Source organism: Suillus paluster (assembly GCF_016628075.1).
Source record: "Suillus paluster strain FC165 chromosome Unknown EDB91scaffold_38, whole genome shotgun sequence".
Classification (NCBI taxonomy): domain Eukaryota; kingdom Fungi; phylum Basidiomycota; class Agaricomycetes; order Boletales; family Suillaceae; genus Suillus; species Suillus paluster.
Genome location: NW_024537598.1, coordinates 113,815 through 132,059, shown reverse-complemented (window position 1 = coordinate 132,059; position 18,245 = coordinate 113,815). Strand labels below are relative to the sequence as shown.

The following is an 18,245-nucleotide window of genomic DNA, read 5'->3' as shown; positions in this document are numbered from 1 at the left end:
AACTCAGTACTAGAAGCACTGAAGAAGGAAATATGCATACTTACCTGAAACACAGTGGGCCATGTCGGGAATAGAGCGGAAGTGCTAGCAGATTAATGTTGTGGAACGTTGCTCGTCCGACAAGCTGGTTCAACGACTGCGAGGTACGAAAGGGTACGAAACTACCAACGATTGCGACTGCAACTAAAAATATTATCGACAGCGCCGGCCGGGTGCCAATCGTCGATCTTCCCTCGATCTTCCCGAGACCCTCTTGGGAGCTACACTGACATAAAAAATGGCTTCGGAGCCGGACTTAGAAGTCACTATGTTTGAGCCGGCCAAAGTCCGTATCGATGAGCATCACCGACAACGCCAAGAGTTGGCAAAGGGTTTCACTGCGAAGGAACAAATGCCTGACAATGGTTCAGGCCGTCATCAAACCATGGTGGTTTAGAGCAAATGCTTACCTGTCTTCAAGACTCATCCATGGGTCAACTGTGATTGAGTTCATACCAGAGCGAATAAGCAGTAAAAGAACTTCAAAGGAATGACGAACAGAGAAAGAGTTGCACATTTCCACTGATCTCCGCGCGCCCTCGTACGTCGCTGGGTGGCCGTGAAAATGTGTTGTTTTGTCACGCCACTGCAGTGTGTGTGTGCTAGTACATAACATACCGCAATCGATACTTGGAAAGGTCTTTCTAAATAAAGCGAAGTTGGGCGGATATGGGGTTGCCCTAGAGTCTAGTATTGTGCAGTGAAATGGGCGTTATTAATATCAGGCTTTATCATGAATCATGATTAGAACGACGCTATGATACGCTCGTACCGTGATGTGCAGCTTCCATCAGCCCCAGAGTGCATTTTGGCCCGAGATTATTCCAGTGGTCTGCGAGACACGGATCCGAGTCTTCGAACAAGGAGCGCCATGTAGATTGGCATCTTGCCAGGCGTCTGGCTATGAGTCAGTCGATTGCCATGAATCTCGGAGTGCCCCTAGTTCACTCCTGTCTTGGACTTATTGGCGAAAGGCCGCAGTGGAAGACTATAGTAGCTTGTTGCTGCATCGGTAAGCCTGTTACATTCCGATTTACCAACGATCTTACATACTCACTTCAACGTCACAGTGTAACTGATGGGCCTCGATATGGGATATAGGCCAAGCCAGATGGAGTGATAGATAAGGTGCCAAGATGACGGTGCCATAATTGGGTCCCTGCACCGTGCACGAAGGCATTCTCCGAGTCTGAACTCTTACCGTCCCAGGAGCTGACGGCATCAGTATCTATGCACTGTTATATAGTAAGTACCTACTTATCGCCTTTGAATGAACTGGCTTCTTTCCCTTACCTGTACTCATGACTAACAGGCAGTCTCCTTGTGCTCGTTTCCCACTGAACACCCTTCATTGGGGCAACATTGGTCATGCAACCACAACGCACAGCAGTAAGCCCCCAAAAACGCCTGCGCCAATGTGAGTACATGCTTGTAAGCCTAAACGCTTAGAGTTAACGATATCTTTCTAGATATCGACATGCTGCCCCGTCTGGACCTTGGCCGTGGATGGACTTCGAGTCGGACATTATTTTAGAGACGGAACCTGTTTCCCCACTTAAACAGTCAACAGAACAATGGAAATGGAGAGGATATCCTCAAAACTTGTTTGGGAACTGGGTCGCCGATCGAGTTGCACGATGCAAGATGGTCGAGAACTGTTCCAGGGAACTTCGAGAAAAATGCAGCATCTATTATGTCGATGTGCTTCAAACCGGACACTTCAAACCGGCCAAGGACACTGATCCACCCATTGAGGTTGATGAAAGCGCTTTAAGTCAGCTTTGGGATCAATTGCAGGTAGAGGTGAGGAATAGTCGTAGTGTGTTACAGGTCAGCTTCATCCGTCTTCCTTACAGCCAACAGGTCTACGTCTCAGGATGTTGTTCGTCGACAACATGAAACATCCCGTACTTCAAATGCTGGGAACAAGGTGCCAGGGAGTCATTTCTCCTGATATGTGCTCTAGATTGACCGCAAATAGGTACAATATCGAACCGTTCTTTTTCACGTCCTCGTTAAACTGGATCCCTTCTCGATACCAAGAAGAAGTTATTAAACAAAAAGGAGATCGTGAGTGTTATTCATGGTCTACCCGACGGCTCTTACAATATGCCCCATCAGACATTACGGTAACGCTGCTGTTCGTACGCACGGCACCATGGGAAAAGACCACAGCGTCCTCGCAAAACAAGAACACTTCCGGTGGGTTCGCTAAGCTCTTGCGCAAAACTTAAATTGATCGTTTCCCAGGCGGTGAAAAAGCTATTGACACTCAGGAGTCGCTTCCTCTTCGCTCTGGTAGAGTCTTTCCCCCCATTTTTTGTGCTGTGTTTTTCATGTTTTCAGTCCGCTCGTCAGCGGAAAAGTACCTTCTTCAAGACATACTCGCTCTGCACATGATAAGGTCATCTGAGCCTAATGGCAGTACTATTATATCTTACCACCCTAGTGCTCGGTGGAAAAGGACGACCGCAGAGCGATTACAAAAACTAGTCCACAAAGTGGGAGAGAGCGTGTATTGGCAAAAGATTTTTGAACAGTCGAAAGATCCAACATTTGTCTTCTTGGCCATCCTTTGGTATGCGCTTTACGCCTGGGACGAATCCTTGGACCATCTGTACACCCACATAAACTGGCTGGTAAGGTCCTTCGTCACTTGTGTCGGGTCGTTTAGTTATGCCATTATTCAGGAAGCAAATGTGCTATTGACAAATGATAGCCACCTCACGACTGAGTTGCACTCAATCCAGGCTCGACTGCTCCATTATGCTTCACTTCTCGAGGATTTCCGAAAATCTGTGACCTTCGTCAAAAACACGCCGAACCCTATTCTGGAATCCCACGAATTCACTGATCACACAAAACGAGACACGAATAAACTTATGCGGAAGGAATGCGACAATCTGCTTTCGGAAGTTGACAGGCTGGGTTTCCAGTTGAGAAATATCACAGACCTCGTATGTGTGTTTGATGCGTAAGATTCGACGACCGTTGATTTCAATATTTAGGCTAAGGCGACCGTGAACTTCGTTGACAGTCGACGGATGCAAGATCTGACGACAGCAACGGTCCGTGATTCGGCCGCTATGAAACAGGCAGGTTGGTATCTCAATTAGCTTGACGAAACTGATGACCCGTGATAGATTTCTTACCTTACAATGATTTTCCTCCCTGCCAGCTTCGTTGCGGTACGCGTAATTTCAGGCTCTCGATGATACGCTCAATTACCTTCTTCTGGCAGGCGGTATTTGGTATGAATGTCAGGGAAGTCACGCCCGATGCCACGGAAACCATAGCCAATTACGCGGCAGTTGCTGTTTCGTTTACTGTGCTCACTGCATGGCTTGTAGTTGCATTCCAATCTCAGTCCCCCTTCCACGAGCCAGGATCTGGATTTTGGCGGCGTCTTGCTTGGCCAGTTTCATATGTCATAAGACCCACAGGCCTGCGGCGGTCGCTCAAAAGCCAACCCGTTGGACTTCTGTAGGCAGAACCTTTTTATTTACCCATCAATGTCAGCGTGATGACTGAACTAAATATTATGAGATAATTGCATTTTTAGACTGGCTGTTTCTTTACGAGTTATGACTTGATACTGTACTAAGTATGTCGTATATTTAGATTTAAATATACCCAGTTTCCTCGGCTCTGAACTTGCGCTTATCGAGTTGGTTGTTATAGCAGGTTATAGCCTGATAGTCATGCAGTCCCTGCATTTCGACAGATTATACTGAGCAGTATCGACAAGCTTTCGACAAATACTTGGGCCTTAGTTAGGTGCAACGGTGTGTAACTCGGCGACACCCAATGCCTAGATATATAACTTGATAGACTAATAAAAACAACGATCAAGGATGTGTATCATTAAGATGTAGCAGCTCTGGTAAGGAAAGCTTCCCTAACGTCTCGCGACCGTACCACGTACGAAGGCGCACTCCAGCTGAGCCGCTCGATAGTCTGGGACTCGCGGTAGACTCCTGCAAGCAAAACCTTCGCGGTTGAATCGCAGGGGGACAATGTGCGGGTCCAGAAATGAGTTGGAGAAAAAAGTTATACGTCGCTATGATGATAATATATGGGTGTGGTTTAGGGCCGGCTAGAACAATATTGTTGATAATTCGAATCCCAGCCAATTCGCAGCTGCTATCGCGTTCTTCATTTTACACTCATTCTGGTGACTTAGATGCCTCCAATAAAGACGAAACAAACGCAATACAGGACAAGTGCACCAGATGGCGGCCCTCCCAATCCGGCCTCTAAATCAAAAACCAAGTTCAATCGCGACGTGAAACTTGATCATGAACCTCATGAAATTACGATTCCGAGTCAGAAATCCTCCGTCCCGAATCCCACTCCAGCCATAGATGAGCCCTCTATTTCAAAACCAAAACGCAAGGCCTATTACGCCATCAAACCCAATCTTCAGGAAGTCAGCGCTCCGACTGAGAAAGCCCCTATTCCATTTCTATCTCCAGCCATCCTGGAAGAGCTTTGGGTAATCTGGAAATCCGATCCACGCGTTCCAACAATTGCATCGCGACGTGCATGGGCCGCCTCACGGAATATCAGTCCGATGCGCATCGACAACTGGTTCAGTCTTCGCAAAGCACAGGCGAAGAAAACAAGACAACCGATATCAAACGAGACATACGAGCTTTCGTTGGAGCCACGAGTTGCTCCAGTGACACTCGAAGTGAAGAGAGAGCTTCTGTCTTCATCACCTGCCTGCTCCTCTGATATCATATCTCCATCCGACGACACGCTCGTTCCATCTAGCCCCGACTATTCTGATGCCTCTTACACGTCCCCAAGATCCTCCGTTACGCCTGCTCTGTCTATGACCCTTAGCCCCGACTGTTCTGACGCCTGTTGCACGTTTCCGAGATCTTCCGTTACGCCTGCTCTGTCTATGACCTCTGAACCTACGGAAAGACATGCATATATGCTCCGCGACGCTCAAAAATTCTCACCAGCATCACTCATTTTCACTCCCGAGACAAATGACGAACAGAAGGCGAGCCATAGCAAATATGTTTACAGGTATGGTCTCTAGAAGTGTGCTCGATGTTTGAGCAACGCATATACCCACACTGCAACAGCTCAGCAAACTTCAGCGTTTACGACGATAAAAGCACCGATAGCATCATCCGCAGTCAAGATTCGTTTCATAACGTCTGTAATCAGGGCAATCCAGACGTGTCCGACTTTACGTGCACTCTTTGCCAACCCATGGAAGGTGATATCCCTTTGGTTATATATCTTGAAGCTGTACCTATACTCATCCAGTATTGCACGAGCTAGATTATTCGCAAAGAGCTATAGATCGACTTGTTCAACAGTCGATATTTCCGTTCGAACCCTCATTCGATATGCTTCCTACTTACGCTCGCCTCGATCCCGGCCCCAATACCTTGATGGAACTCTCCGCTATACCCTATCTGTTTTGCACACCTGGCCTGAACTTTGCATCCGCACCCGCCCCCGGATGGATTGATGGAGGGAGAACTGACAAACGTACTTATTGATAATTGCTTTGATGTCTCTGGCGTTAGCCCTTTGGATCTTCTGTTTATGGACTCGGAGCTGCTGGGTTGACGGAGATCAAAAGGAACGCGCGCGAATTGGGACTTAATATTGCTTTAGCGTTGTAATGCTATCCGCTTTCCCTCCCTTGTACCGGATTGTTTTTAGACTGCATCAAGTTCGCACACTATCATGTATATTGCCGCTCAGTAACCTGTGATAGTTTCGAGGGTTTCCTAGAATGACTGACACTATCGACCAGTGCCCTTCAGTCCGCATTTTTCTCGACGTATGATCAATCTGGTGATAACGCCATACAGTATCGCCAAGTCAGTACGACAGTGGGGTTTGAGTACCCAACGTATGTCAGTAGCGCTAACTACTGACCGACAGCTCAAGGAACTCATCAACCAACTCGTCTAAGAGCTCTCTTCTCTTGGTGGCAGAGCTGGAAGGAGAAATTGTCCCGTTTAGAACAGACTGGAACGTATCGTATGGAAAGCCAGACCACCGTGCTCTACTTCCAAGGCTTCTACTTCTCAGAACCTTCGTATTAAAGTAAGTGCTTCTATTGGCCTCCTAGGAAGGTTCTGAGAAGTAGAAGCCTTGGAAGTAGAGCACGGTGGTTTGGCTTTCCATAGTATCGGGTGCAGTAGATGGTCAGATAAAAATAGACAAAATGCAACGTGACGTGACGTCAAACTGGTGACTCAAGTTGATCGCCGCATCGCATTGATATCCACATCATTTCACATGTAACTTATAAGCTCAGTTGGACAGACCCAGGAAAGACCTTATTCCAAAGTACATTGCCAGCATGGCACCATCCCGCCCTCAAGTTCGCATACATACAGACCCACCTGAAATCTTCGATGGATCAAAGTCGATCATAGAAGCAGAAAAAGACCAGCCGACCTCCCACGGACGGTTGAACGAGAACCAGGATGAAAAAGTCGCGAGCGAAAGCGAGAAGGATGCCGATGTTTCCTCTGGGCGTGCAGATGAGAAACAGCCATTGAAGCAAAAGATCAAGTTGCCGCAGAATTTGCAATGGATGCCAGCTAACTCTACTTGGTCCAAGTGGAAGCCCGTCATTCGATGCGCCCTTGCCGCCTGGGTCTCAGCAGTGGTATTTATTATTCCCCGAACAGAGAATATATTGGGGCAGGTATGTTCTGTTGTGATCTTTGTATTGTTAGTTCGATGATCATACGTTTTGAAGGCAGCCTTCCTCATAATTATCGGTGAGGAGCGCTCATGTGTATTTTATCTCCTAGCCATTGACTCTCTGCAGCTTCTTTTTTGTCACCGCCTAGCGACCCTTTCATGGTAGTTCTAGAACGAGAACTCATGATACTCGTATCTGTAGCATTGGGTTGGGCGTATGTACAAGTTTTTTTCTCGGTTTCTTCGGTTATATGATGGTTTTTTCTAGCTGGGTCTGCTTGGGCCTCATGTTTGCTGACTTAGCTCGCACCCAAAAGGTACCCAACGCCAGTATACAGAATATTATTACAGGAGAGTACATCGAAGCAGCGGTAAGCTCCCTTTTGAAATCAGTGTATACACTTATATTGACGCGTGCGACCAAAGCCCACTGTAATTATTGGCGTTTTCCTCTTCATCGGAAGCGTTTTCTTCTTGTACATTAAAGCCAGACAAGGTCCTGGACCTTTCCTCTTCGCTTCCGTGTTTGGATGCTTGTGTGTTGGTGCGCATCACTCATACATGCATTTACCTCGAAACTTAAGGATTATAGATATTTGCCTTAGCACCGCCGCTCTCTTTCCTTATCCATATTACAAGGTAACAGATTTTTCCCTCTCTGTAGCATGTACACTCACAAGTCCTCAGATCGGTCAAACTATTATGCTTCCCCTCGCCTTTCATTCTGCGATTGCACTCATCATGTCGATTCTTGTGTTTCCGCAGTCTGTGTCCGCTCTGTTTACGGCGAATTTGCAGGGGGCCATGGCCCCTCTTGCAACGGCCATCTCGTTGCACAGGTCTCACCTGCTCGAAGACGTCACCTCATCCGCGTTCTCATACACACAGATTACAGATGCAGCAAACAAAGCTGAGGGTGCACTGCCTATGCTTGCAGCTGCCGCACGATTACTGAACATTGATGTTGTCTATGCACGCTTCGCACCTACCGACTACGATGAACTGCACAAGATCGTGCGGAAGCTGACGGTACGAGCAAATGGCATGGGTGTGTACTATACACTCATTGATCCGACGCGAGAGCGATTCCCTGTCACACCCGCCGCCTCTCGCCCTGCAACACCTGTTCATTCCAGACCGCCCTCCCCTCGGCCTGATCGGCGGTCTCCCGCGACGACAGAAGAGAAGCACGTACGCTTGACTGACCAGGAGCACAGAGATCACAAACACTCCCGTCATCATCGGCGCCTATCTTCTCGCATGCAGTCATATCCTGCGAGTTCCACTTCACCTCTCCATTCGCACCGCCCGTATAAACACTCGCATTCGCACCACGCCCACCACACGCGCTTGCACAGCTCCTTGATGCACCTGGCGCTTTCTCGGGTGCCAAAGCCGTCTGTGGAAACATCGGTAGGTGTATTTGAATCCCGGCAATATGTGAATTTGGAGGCGATACATTTGTCGCATCCGGAATCAGCTTCCTACACTGCTAGGGCAACGGAGCTGCTCAGTAATAGCTGCCAGGATCTCCTGAGCGTGTGTGAAGAAGTGCTTGGAAGCTCTGGTACCTGGGTAGGTAACGTGCGGAAGCATCCCTTCGATTTTTTGAGGAGGCACCGTGAAGACAGGGCGCAAATCCACGAGAAAGGTGTCCAGAAGTACAAGGACTTGCTCGAAAAGTTAACAAGGGAGCTAGATGAATTCAAAACCACGAAGAGGTATATATGATCCACGTCTTCTTTTCGTGACATTCGCCCCTGAGCTGCCGAGACAGGTTGACTGTTTTAGACCCATATCGTCCAATTTTTGACCGCAGCTATGACGCATCTAGTGACGATGAAGTTCCACCGCATCGGTATCTATTCCATTGTTATGTGTACCAGTACCACCTCTTGCAGTTTGCAGTACTATTGCAAGAAATGGTGCGTCGTTTTCTCTCCATTAGTTCATCGATGAATATCATATCATGCACAGCTCAAAGAAATCATTCGACTCGAAACGGAAAGAAAGAAGCCCAAATTATGGCTTCCTTCCTTGCCAAAGCTGTTTACCTGGACAAGATGGGAAGCGTCCGAGACCATCGACCACGATGATGACGAGGATCCTGGTATATTGCCACATGCGTTCCCATCGTCATGATAGCTAACATTTAAGTGCAGAAATGATTCCAGGCATAAACCCTGCTTGGATGACGGATCTCGGAAAAGCAGTGAAACGTGATCCCGATGCCCTTCCTCCAAGGAATGTGTTTGAAATGGCCATGAACTGGATTTACCGCACCGCTATCAGTATCGGAGGCGGAAACGTGCTCTTCGCTCTGAAAGCGGGCGCGCTAACAGGTCGGCCACGATTCGTTTTTAGTCTGGCTTTCTGACCTGTTTGCTTGCGCAGTGATCTTATGTATCCCATCTTTCGTCAAGTCATCGGCGGAGTTTGCATATGGTGAGTGTGCAGAGTGGGCGCGTCTCTGGACATGTTGACTGATGGTTCTCCAAGCAAATAAGTTTGTTTGGGCGGTGTAAGTTGATCTTTTTCCGCCCTGTAGTGCTATAATGATGAACGCTCTTCAAGTTTCATGGGTCAACTTACGATATCGCGTTTTCGCGGAGACACGACTTTCGGTCTAGTGGCTAGGATCGCGAGCACCTTCGCTGGCGGTTTTATTGGCACCGTCATGTGGTACGTCGCAGACTTGAACGATCTTTCAGGGTACTTCATTATCGCACAGGTATATTTCCACAGGGAGTGGCCGAGGCGATCCTTATGGACTGGGGGCCGTGTGCGCAGTCTGCTTCCCACTATTTTTCTTTGCTCGACTTTATTGGCCCATCCCGCCCATGACGAATATGATCATATGGGTCACATCTGCATTGGTATATTTTAAAAGTTGGCATATCCGAGTAAATGAAACTGATGGTTTGGCATAGGTTGTTGGGTATTCATATGAAGATACCCATTTGACCGTCCCTGCCTCGCCAGGATGGGGTATCGATGTGGCTTGGGTAAGTCATTGTAGATTGTTCTCGACATCATCACTGACGCGTGGTGAAGCGTCGTTTTGTACTAGTCGTTGTAGGTGTCTTAGCTGCTGGGTGAGGGCTTTCTCTAATTGCAGATCTGACATCCCTTGACCACGATGATAGTATTTTCTCCCTCTTCCCTCCGTCAACAACGATTCGTTCGTATCAGCGACGAACACTGGCTACAACATCAGCCGAACTTGGAGCAATCTACTGTTCAGTTGTGTCTTACGCGAACACGCACGTAGAAGGAGACTCCACCTTCATAGTTCAGAGCTTGTTAGCCATCCGCAGTAAACTCAAGCGTTCACTTGTGCTGAAGCAAAACGTCATATACGAGGTGAGTACTAACCGTCCAGACATAGACCCTCACACACATTGTTTCACCAGTTTTCGCTGCGCGGACAATGGCCGGCTGAGAGGTACCACAAGATATTGGAGATTCAACTGTGAGCATCGATATCCTACGATGAAACTGTCGTTTGAACCAGAATTAGGCAAATCGCTTACCTCCTATCTCATTTAATGTGCGTAGCGGGGAATCTGGAACCCGCGTGGGCTCAAGCCTTCCTCCGCCGGACACGGATGCTTGATTCTGATTTCCAAGGCGATGTACTCGCCGTCATCAGTATGCTTCCTGACCAGACTCTTTAGCCTGCAATGACATTACTCTCCCTCCCCAGGTCTTATCTCCCATGCCCTGCGCACAGGCTCTCCTTTACCTCAAATCACCCCGTGTCCCTTGCTTGACAGGTTTATGCTCAGGCATCATGGCCTGAACGTAGTGCATGAAGAGTCAGAGGATAATTATGGATTGCCGCGGACGCTCACTATGGAAACGTTGGAGAATTTGCAGTACCTGTGAGTCTCCCATTTCCCTTTCTCGTTGAAGAGGTAGTCATGCTTTGTTTCAGGATGTTCTGCGTTGGCGTTTCCACCGCTTTCGGAATTATCACTCGCCTCGATCGTTTGATGGTTGCCGTTAAAGAGTTGGTCGGCGAGCAGTATCATATTGATGGTGTGGGGATGGGGCATCACAGAACGTGGGCGGGAGTGGAGACGACATCGCCTAGTCCGATATCTATAAAGAAAACAGAAGTTTGAGTCGTTGATTGTTCACGTTCAACCGTGTAGGATTTCTTGTTTTGTTTGTATTAGTAGATTGTACTCAGATCAATCTGACTGTTCGATTTGTTATCGAGTAGCCATGGAGGAAGGCAAACCCAGGATAAGCGTAGTTCCACGTCAGGAAAGGCATAATGACAGTCGCGACGTGCACTCTCTGCGGTCCTGATGTCACGCTCGTCTCATGCTCTAGAAAATGCTGATACTTGCCGCTATTGGGAACGAAGATACCGCACCCGCGCCCTTTGTCGAGCACAATCATGGCCATCAAGCACTAATTGGTATCGTGTGCTACATATAAAGAGGCCACTAAAATAAGTAACACTACATTGGCTGCCCGGGTTTAACGTTTATTGTCTTACGACGGATATCTGCAGACAGCCAAGGAAAGGGAAAGATCAAACCAGATCCCAAAGATCCCCTCGCACGACAACAAACCCAAACTACTACTTCCACACCTTCCATCCCATCGATAATGTACGTCAAAAAACCCACTATGATACAATCGCTGAAACCGCATATCATACCATGAGTCTCAAACCCCATATTGATCCAACTTCTGATCCGAAACACCTGGAAACCCATGATTCCTGCCAATCTTCTTCATATGAGCAGCGTCGCGAGCGTACTCTTCTTCGGTCGTATCGTACGAAGGCCAACTCTCTCGTGTCAGGACGAGTCCCTGGTTAGGTTCGTTCTCTGGCTTGGTCACGACGTGGAAATGCACGTGGTCGACACTTTGCCAGGCTGATCTGCCGTTGTTCTGATCCGCGTGTTAACTTAGCGCACGCGGAAAGTAGGAGGAAGCGTACCTGTATGATGTTGTATGAATCTTCACCGTTCATCACTGCTATCTTCTTCATTATAGGACCGATGTCCGCGAGGAACTCATCCGGGAGCCCGGGATCCGTCAAGGTCCGTGAATGATCTAACCAAACAGGTTAACACAGGTTTACCTAGATTGAAAGGGGACGCACATTTGGGTATGATAAGCGTGTGCCCATGGGAAACAGGAGGTCGAGCGAGAAACGCGAGACTTGCAAATATGGTATTGGTGATTGAACAGTGACTGAGTGATGGGGCGTACCTGTGTTTCGTCTCATACACCTTGAAACTCGGCGCTTCCCCGGTTACAATCTTACAGAATATACAACTGTGGAAATGCTTGAGTGAGAGAAAAAAACAGAACGAGATTCCACGCACTTGGGGTCGAGCTTCGTCGCATGCGGAAGTGTCCCCGCATCGACGTTAGATATCACCTCGGAATCTACTGTCGAATGCGGCGCGGTACCGGATGTCAGCAACGATTGTGACACAGGATCCATTGAATGAGACGTGGTGGTCGTAGTAGGCAACTGAATGTGACGATAAGCTTTGATTGGAGACGCGGTGTATGATAAAGGTATGACAGGTCCTGAAAGATAAAAACAGCTCACCATTCCCTCAGACTTTATATGTGATTCCACAGGAACAATGTCTTCCTGCGGAGGGTCCAAGCGAGCAGTGAAAATGGAAGTGAGTAAGAGGAAGGCACTGGTCAAGAGGAATGACTTGTGGCGTAGGAGGGTGTCCATGGTGGATAGCGTCTATATCCTTGTTATCGCACTTTGAAACCTGTGTGTTGCGGCACTGCCGCAACACTGGTCTTGGTCTTGGTCTTGGGTGTCTTCTGTGGAAGACTCGTTAATTTGGCAGGTTGCCAATGGACGCTCAGACCGGTTCAGGTATTGCTGTGCGGCTGAGACAATGAGTATGCTCAGTGACTCGGCATGGCCATGGCAGTGCGCGACAGCAATTACGGCATGTATGGCACCAAGCATAAGACAGCAATTGTACCTCAAACAAAACTCAAATGATATAATGTAATTGTCGTGTTATAAACATGTCTATATGGTGGCCAGTATGCAGCATACATTCAAATACGAGCTTGACAGATGGTATCCAGGACGAAAGGTGTTCGTTTGAATTGTTGCTATTGATATTGGCGCTGGCATGCTGTGTTGGCTTGGTGCTATCATTCCTTTGACTCCCGGAGTGAGCATCTCGGCTCATCCAATCCACCGCTAGTTGGGCTGACGGGTATCGAGAATTTTGCCAAAGCCGTGAGCGCATCAGAGATAAATGGAGGAAAAGAACTGCGGCTCTCAGGCCTGATCACTGCAACTTGAAACGCTAGGTCAGCTCGGCCTTCAAATATGTTGTTGGACAGCCTGAGGAACGTCGAGAATTAGGTCGCGGGAGTAACAAGGCGGCAGGTAGAATGCGGCGAGCGCAGCATGGATGGCTCATATGCTGAGGAGTAATGATAGATACCACAGCGTCGGATTAACACATGAAGATATTTCAAGGCAAAAGGACAGCAGCTAGTGGAACTATATAGCTCTTTAGTCGGCGCGTGCCAGTGGCACCCCACCAGAGCCAATCCCAGCGACCGTTCCTAGCCCAACACGTCGAATGAAAAACGGAAAATGCTCACGACATAGCAATCTTGCTATCCCCCCACTCCACAAGATATGTAAGCCCGAACTGCATAAAAACAGGTCCCAGTGCAAGATTGCAGATGGTCCTTACGCCTTCCGCGACGCCCCCACCCGAACTTTCCGATTTCCCGCATTCGGGATGAAGAGATCAGATTCGGGATGATTGGGGGAGAAGGTATGAATACTCCTACAACTCACCTCAATTCCCTCTCGATCTCTTCTGTTGCCTCTTTCATCACATGGAAATGAACGCATGGGTAGGAGGGGAGGAAAGGTCAGTGTTTGGTGAAAGTATCATACCATGACACATAGCGCCCTCCTACTAAACAGCAAATGCAATACAACGTGTGGGTCGACAGTCCAATGACTTTCGGAGGATCTAATCGAGCGGTGAACGTTTCACATAGAGGATCGTAAAACAAAGGTACTGGCCAACAGGAAGGACTTGTAGAGCAGGATGTCCATGATAGCAGAACGTCAGGGATCGTCCGGCTCAGAGGCCGTTCCGATTATCTTTAACAGATACATCAAAATGGGAATTCGTGCTGGCACAAACTTTTGTGACGAGGTGGTGACTCGACGGACAGAAGATAGGCAGAGACAGGATGGACAAAAATCACGAAAATGCTCACGACAACGGCCTGAGCAGCTTTGAATACGGTGGTAAAGTCATCTGAAGAATTCGCAGTCGTCCTCCATGACAGCACAACTTGAAGGTTGCGTCAACTCAAGCTCTTTGTCCGCGTGATACAGAACACTGATGAGAATTTCAGGGTCCGCGATCGTGGGTATCTTGTTTGTTGAACGCTCCGAGTGAAACCCGAGTACCGAGTACTGAGTGATGGCAGTACAGTGGAGTGACCGAAGGTCATTGAAATGCCGCTGATATTCTTCTTCGGTCAGTTCAAATCGCATTTGCCGTCGGCAACGGTGACCAAGGTACGGAAGACATCTTGCCGACGACGACGACGCTTCAAGAATGACGATGACACAGAGGAGCACGTCGATGAGGAATGTTGCGCAGTAACAGGCCCTGGCTTCTCGGACCCAGGAGTTCGGGACGGGCTCAGACACCAGTGGAATCTGAGGGGATGGATGACTCGGAGACACTGGATCTGATGCGAACCAGGACGCCACACTAGTGACGTGCACTGCGAGTCTAAATCAATGCTGACCAACCTGCCGAGTGTGCGTTCTCCTCGAAATTTGCGGTGATCAGACTCAGAGTCGGATGTTGAGCGAAAGTGTACATTCCAGGCTGATTGCCACTCTGATGCTGATCTTAGACTCTTAGTATCTTCAATTGTCATGAGCTATTTTCCAATGTTCGACTTTTATCTGAACATACCACTGATTGACGCACAGCTCTACAACCCGCCCCTCCTTCCTGCGAATACAAGCTCGAGCTCTGCTGGCTGCGTCTTTCCCTGCCTCCACTGGCTCCCCATCGGATTCGTCAGCAAAGGCTAAGATGAATCAACACCGCCTGATCAGACGTATTCTGGTCACTTGTTGTAATCCATTGGGGGGTGCCAAATGTTTGCACCCAGACATTCCCGGGAGACTAGGGTTTTATGGGTATAGCATGGAGACATTGTCCTAGATACATTCATACGTATACTAGAATTATTCATAACAAATGATGGTATCCAAGAATGTGCATCTGCTGAGATGCGATGAATGAAGGTATGTACATATGATGGTGTCTAGTCACGTTGTGAGATCTGAGACGAGTATAAGATCTGGATGCGATAGAGAGACGAGATAAATGACACATAAGTAATACAACCCATGATGATGATACAGTACGGTCCAATGATGAGAATATGGAAGTCCTTCAATTGCGCTTTAATTTTGCAAAGCGGGATCTCCGGAGAAACATCCGTTCTCGAAATCTTGGAACCAGGATTCAAAAACTGGGTCTGATGAGGAATCGGCGAGACTTGCAAACTCGGCGTCTAGGCAAGCGCCAATGTCATTTGCATCTATAATTGGAGAACCATGCTCGAAAGGCTTGTACCAGTCAGAGATCCAAGAGTCAGATGAAGGATTGCTAAGTTCAGCCTCTAAGGAGGTGGCAAAGTCATCTACATCGACGACAGGCGCCGGTGGGAGCTCAGGAGAGGGAGACGCCGCAGGCGAGCCAAACATGTCCACATCATCTTCCTCTGTTGAGGTGGTTGAAAAATCTTGGGCCATACAGTCATTGACCGTCATTTGAGTTTTCACCATCATTTGCAGTTTACCTTGTATGACACTCGAATTTGATACTATCCCATGTAACATTTTTGTTCTATCATACGAGTTATATGCCTAACTACATATTGGCAGTAATGATAGGTATAAAAGACCTCGAACAACTGTGCGATGTTATGTTTTGTTGCGAAATTTTCACTATTATACGTCCCTGAAAGCAAAACAACTAGAATCAGATTCGTAAATTGAAGAAATACATGCAAACAACCTTCAAGCACATCACTGTTCTATTCCACAAGGGAGCTGATGAGTGTGTGTGTTGCCAGAATGTTGCCTGGTGCAGAGTGTCTCAATAGTATCTTATCAGCAGTCACCGAAGCAAAATAAGTGAGATCCGATAAACACGGACTTGATATATGATCGAGGATCATCGTGTCAAGCTTCGATACAGGTGTACTTCATGCACGTCTGTTGAGTACAGTAGTAACACAGTGGCAATCCATGAGTGTGCTGTTCAGTCCATCAACCTTTACTCACCACTCGAGATGGCCAAGCATGCACAGTCTGTCTCAATGAAAAAACGGCTCGCATCTCGTGAACGAGAAAAAGCCATTGCTCATGCCATGGAGGCCTACAAAGCCGAGCTACAGAAACCTGAGATGGAACGGAAACCACTGAAAACCATCTGTCGGGAGGCAGCAGAGGAATGGAAGGAGAAAGGGATATCTGTGACTGTGAGTGCTGACACAGTGCGAAGACGTCTCACAGGAGGAAGAAGCCACACTGAGTTCAATGCTGAGAAGAATGCATGGCTTGCACTGGAGGAAGAGACGAAAGTTGTTGAATATTGCCTTGCACTTGCAAAGAGAGGTTTCCCACTTAATCACAAGCAGCTGAAGTTTCACTGTCGACTCTCTTTTGCAAGCACAGCTCGGTGATAAATTTCCAGAAGGAGGTGTCGGCAAAAACTGGTCTACTCGATTCATTCAGCGGCACTCTGCCGATTTGTGCCGCTATTGGAGTACCTTGTTAGATACTGCTCGAGGTTGTGCAGTTAATCCAAACACGAACACGCAATGGTACAAACTGTTAGGAGACACACTTACGGAGAAGAAAATTGAGCAGGATTGCATCTGGGCTGCCGATGAGAGTGGCTTCCAGCTGGGACAAGGATTAAAGGAGCGAGTTATTGGTGTGGCACATCAGAAAATACAATATCAGCAACGTGATGGCAATCGTGAAAATATCACAGTCATGGTGACAATCTGTGCTGATGGCGAAGAGATTCCTCCTACCATAATCTACAAGGGTCAGTCATTTTCAACAAACTGGCATCAAGGTAACACAATCAATGCTTTGTAAGTTGCTGAACTTCTTAATTTGCGCTGGAACTTACCCATGTGCAGTGTTGCCCACTCGCCCAAAGGGTGGACAGATGGTGTCATCGGCCATCTGTGGATTGAAGATTTCGACAACAAAACACGTGCGAAGTCGAACGGACGCGCAAGGCTGCTTCTTGTCGATGGACACAACTTGCATTACACTCAAGAATTTCTGGAGTATGCAAGAGAGAACAACATCCACATCCTGTGTTATCCAGCACATGCTACCCATATCTACCAAGGGCTTGATGTTGTGGTATTCGGACCACTCAAACACTACTGGACACGAGAGAGAGATGAGTACGAGCGGACAATGAGGCGAAAACTTGACAAGACAAATTTCATCTCCATATATAGCAAGGCCCATCAAAAAGCATTAACACCTGAGACGATTCATGCCGCTTTCAGGAAGACGGGTGTCTGGCCATTTAATCCTGATGTGGTGACCGAAGATATGATGGCACCAAGCTTGGTGACATCCTCAGTTGGCCATCTGCCAATATTGCAGCCAAGTCCCGTGAAAGCACTCGCAACCATCATCCATCAGTATCACGAGGATCAAACACCACAGTCAACATTGTTAACACCACACTGGAATACACTTGTTGGACAAGCCCTCGATGACCTTGCATCTTCATCAGTATCATTTCTCGTTTCCGACACTCCCATTACCTCCCAAGATCAGCTCCCTGCATTTACACCAACTTCGTTCACACCTACCCACAAACAAAAACATGCGGTCCTTGATCATCAACCTGAAACAGAACATGAGCATGAATGTCATGATGCGTTGCGAGAGGCATACAAGCATGAAGATTATTACAAGGGGGCCTTGTATGGGATGCAGTCCACTGCAGTGTTGCAGGAAATGTACTGCAAAACATTATTGAGTCAGCTGGCTGCACAGGAAGAGAAGAAGTTAGCAAGAAAGCGAGAGAAATTAGTAGGCGACAGACTACCGAGACTCCTCACAGGAGACAAATTTTACCGCTCGGTTGTTGATCACAACAATGCGGCAGATGCAGAGGTGGCAGCACGCGAAAGCCATCAGCAAGAGAGAGATGAGCGAGCGAGTTTGATGAAAGCATGGAAAGAGGAGGATGCAAAGCGGCTGGAGAGAAATGAAGTGCGCAGGCAAGAATATAAGGAGGAGTTGAGGCAGTGGGAGGAAGAGCGAGCAAAGGCAAAGTTGGAGAGATGACGCATGACACATGTCAAACCGAAGCTTGGGAGACTCAAGGCCCCACTCCCAAAGCCGGCACTCGCCCACATTGACGAGGAAGAGGATGAGTCAGATGATAGCGAGGAAG

General features: G+C 47.9%; 7 protein-coding genes across 7 annotated transcripts; 5 read left to right on the top strand and 2 right to left on the bottom strand.

The window, feature by feature from the left end:
- Positions 1 to 179: 179 nt before the first annotated feature.
- On the bottom strand, positions 180 to 1,438 carry EDB91DRAFT_500258 (uncharacterized protein). Its single transcript, XM_041327482.1, has 6 exons — positions 1,333 to 1,438; positions 1,097 to 1,274; positions 988 to 1,043; positions 812 to 936; positions 450 to 726; positions 180 to 395 (listed from the first exon to the last, which is right to left on the bottom strand). The coding sequence occupies exons 2-6, from the start codon at positions 1,259 to 1,261 to the stop codon at positions 296 to 298; spliced, it is 723 nt and encodes a 240-aa protein (XP_041175687.1). The 5' UTR covers positions 1,262 to 1,274; positions 1,333 to 1,438; the 3' UTR covers positions 180 to 295.
- On the top strand, positions 1,097 to 3,703 carry EDB91DRAFT_500131 (uncharacterized protein). Its single transcript, XM_041327481.1, has 10 exons — positions 1,097 to 1,456; positions 1,509 to 1,842; positions 1,896 to 1,969; positions 2,021 to 2,109; positions 2,161 to 2,241; positions 2,290 to 2,678; positions 2,730 to 2,996; positions 3,048 to 3,134; positions 3,183 to 3,227; positions 3,281 to 3,703. Exons 1-10 carry the CDS (start codon positions 1,341 to 1,343, stop codon positions 3,524 to 3,526), a joined length of 1,728 nt encoding a protein of 575 aa, XP_041175686.1. The 5' UTR covers positions 1,097 to 1,340; the 3' UTR covers positions 3,527 to 3,703.
- A 732-nt stretch (positions 3,704 to 4,435) lies between these two features.
- On the top strand, positions 4,436 to 4,705 carry EDB91DRAFT_1012979 (uncharacterized protein; the record flags this gene model as incomplete). The annotated part of the gene is made up of 1 exon (XM_041312450.1): positions 4,436 to 4,705. A coding segment is annotated over one exon (270 nt), but the record flags the coding sequence as incomplete, so codon positions are not given.
- A 1,596-nt stretch (positions 4,706 to 6,301) lies between these two features.
- EDB91DRAFT_1141898 (uncharacterized protein) lies at positions 6,302 to 10,956 on the top strand. The gene is made up of 21 exons (XM_041319031.1): positions 6,302 to 6,730; positions 6,785 to 6,806; positions 6,857 to 6,944; positions 6,998 to 7,100; positions 7,156 to 7,273; positions 7,322 to 7,368; positions 7,417 to 8,450; positions 8,507 to 8,654; positions 8,707 to 8,839; positions 8,892 to 9,071; positions 9,124 to 9,174; positions 9,229 to 9,250; positions 9,304 to 9,411; positions 9,461 to 9,605; positions 9,660 to 9,734; positions 9,784 to 9,824; positions 9,876 to 10,092; positions 10,143 to 10,201; positions 10,250 to 10,380; positions 10,436 to 10,613; positions 10,667 to 10,956. The coding sequence occupies exons 1-21, from the start codon at positions 6,380 to 6,382 to the stop codon at positions 10,854 to 10,856; spliced, it is 3,441 nt and encodes a 1,146-aa protein (XP_041175684.1). The 5' UTR covers positions 6,302 to 6,379; the 3' UTR covers positions 10,857 to 10,956.
- Positions 10,957 to 11,123: 167 nt separating this feature from the next.
- Positions 11,124 to 12,704, bottom strand: EDB91DRAFT_1141893 (HIT-like domain-containing protein). Its single transcript, XM_041319030.1, has 6 exons — positions 12,314 to 12,704; positions 12,081 to 12,232; positions 11,965 to 12,030; positions 11,855 to 11,913; positions 11,690 to 11,805; positions 11,124 to 11,640 (listed from the first exon to the last, which is right to left on the bottom strand). Exons 1-6 carry the CDS (start codon positions 12,449 to 12,451, stop codon positions 11,413 to 11,415), a joined length of 759 nt encoding a protein of 252 aa, XP_041175683.1. The 5' UTR covers positions 12,452 to 12,704; the 3' UTR covers positions 11,124 to 11,412.
- A 3,394-nt stretch (positions 12,705 to 16,098) lies between these two features.
- EDB91DRAFT_1055486 (uncharacterized protein) lies at positions 16,099 to 16,491 on the top strand (the record flags this gene model as incomplete). The annotated part of the gene is made up of 1 exon (XM_041313921.1): positions 16,099 to 16,491. One exon carries the CDS (start codon positions 16,099 to 16,101, stop codon positions 16,489 to 16,491), a length of 393 nt encoding a protein of 130 aa, XP_041175682.1.
- A 901-nt stretch (positions 16,492 to 17,392) lies between these two features.
- Positions 17,393 to 18,136, top strand: EDB91DRAFT_1055524 (uncharacterized protein; the record flags this gene model as incomplete). Its single annotated transcript, XM_041313925.1, has 1 exon — positions 17,393 to 18,136. One exon carries the CDS (start codon positions 17,393 to 17,395, stop codon positions 18,134 to 18,136), a length of 744 nt encoding a protein of 247 aa, XP_041175681.1.
- Between the last annotated feature and the right edge of the window lie 109 nt (positions 18,137 to 18,245).

Bases quoted from the DNA above. Each gene is read 5' to 3' on its own strand.
- EDB91DRAFT_500258 (XM_041327482.1), bottom strand. From the start codon at position 1,261: ATGCCGTCAGCTCCTGGGACGGTAAGAGTTCAGACTCGGAGAATGCCT. The intron at 1,044-1,096 runs GTGAGTATGTAA...TTACCGATGCAG, and splicing joins AGTTACACTGTGACGTTGAA to CAACAAGCTACTATAGTCTT. The intron at 727-811 runs GTACGAGCGTAT...GCACAATACTAG, and splicing joins GATGGAAGCTGCACATCACG to ACTCTAGGGCAACCCCATAT.
- EDB91DRAFT_500131 (XM_041327481.1), top strand. From the start codon at position 1,341: ATGACTAACAGGCAGTCTCCTTGTGCTCGTTTCCCACTGAACACCCTT. The intron at 3,135-3,182 runs GCAGGTTGGTAT...GACCCGTGATAG, and splicing joins ATTCGGCCGCTATGAAACAG to ATTTCTTACCTTACAATGAT. The intron at 3,228-3,280 runs GTACGCGTAATT...TTCTTCTGGCAG, and splicing joins TCCCTGCCAGCTTCGTTGCG to GCGGTATTTGGTATGAATGT.
- EDB91DRAFT_1141898 (XM_041319031.1), top strand. From the start codon at position 6,380: ATGGCACCATCCCGCCCTCAAGTTCGCATACATACAGACCCACCTGAA. The intron at 9,251-9,303 runs GTAAGTTGATCT...ACGCTCTTCAAG, and splicing joins AATAAGTTTGTTTGGGCGGT to TTTCATGGGTCAACTTACGA. The intron at 10,381-10,435 runs GTATGCTTCCTG...CTCCCTCCCCAG, and splicing joins CGATGTACTCGCCGTCATCA to GTCTTATCTCCCATGCCCTG.
- EDB91DRAFT_1141893 (XM_041319030.1), bottom strand. From the start codon at position 12,451: ATGGACACCCTCCTACGCCACAAGTCATTCCTCTTGACCAGTGCCTTC. The intron at 11,914-11,964 runs GTACGCCCCATC...CATATTTGCAAG, and splicing joins GTGTATGAGACGAAACACAG to TCTCGCGTTTCTCGCTCGAC. The intron at 11,641-11,689 runs GTACGCTTCCTC...CACGCGGATCAG, and splicing joins ATTCATACAACATCATACAG to AACAACGGCAGATCAGCCTG.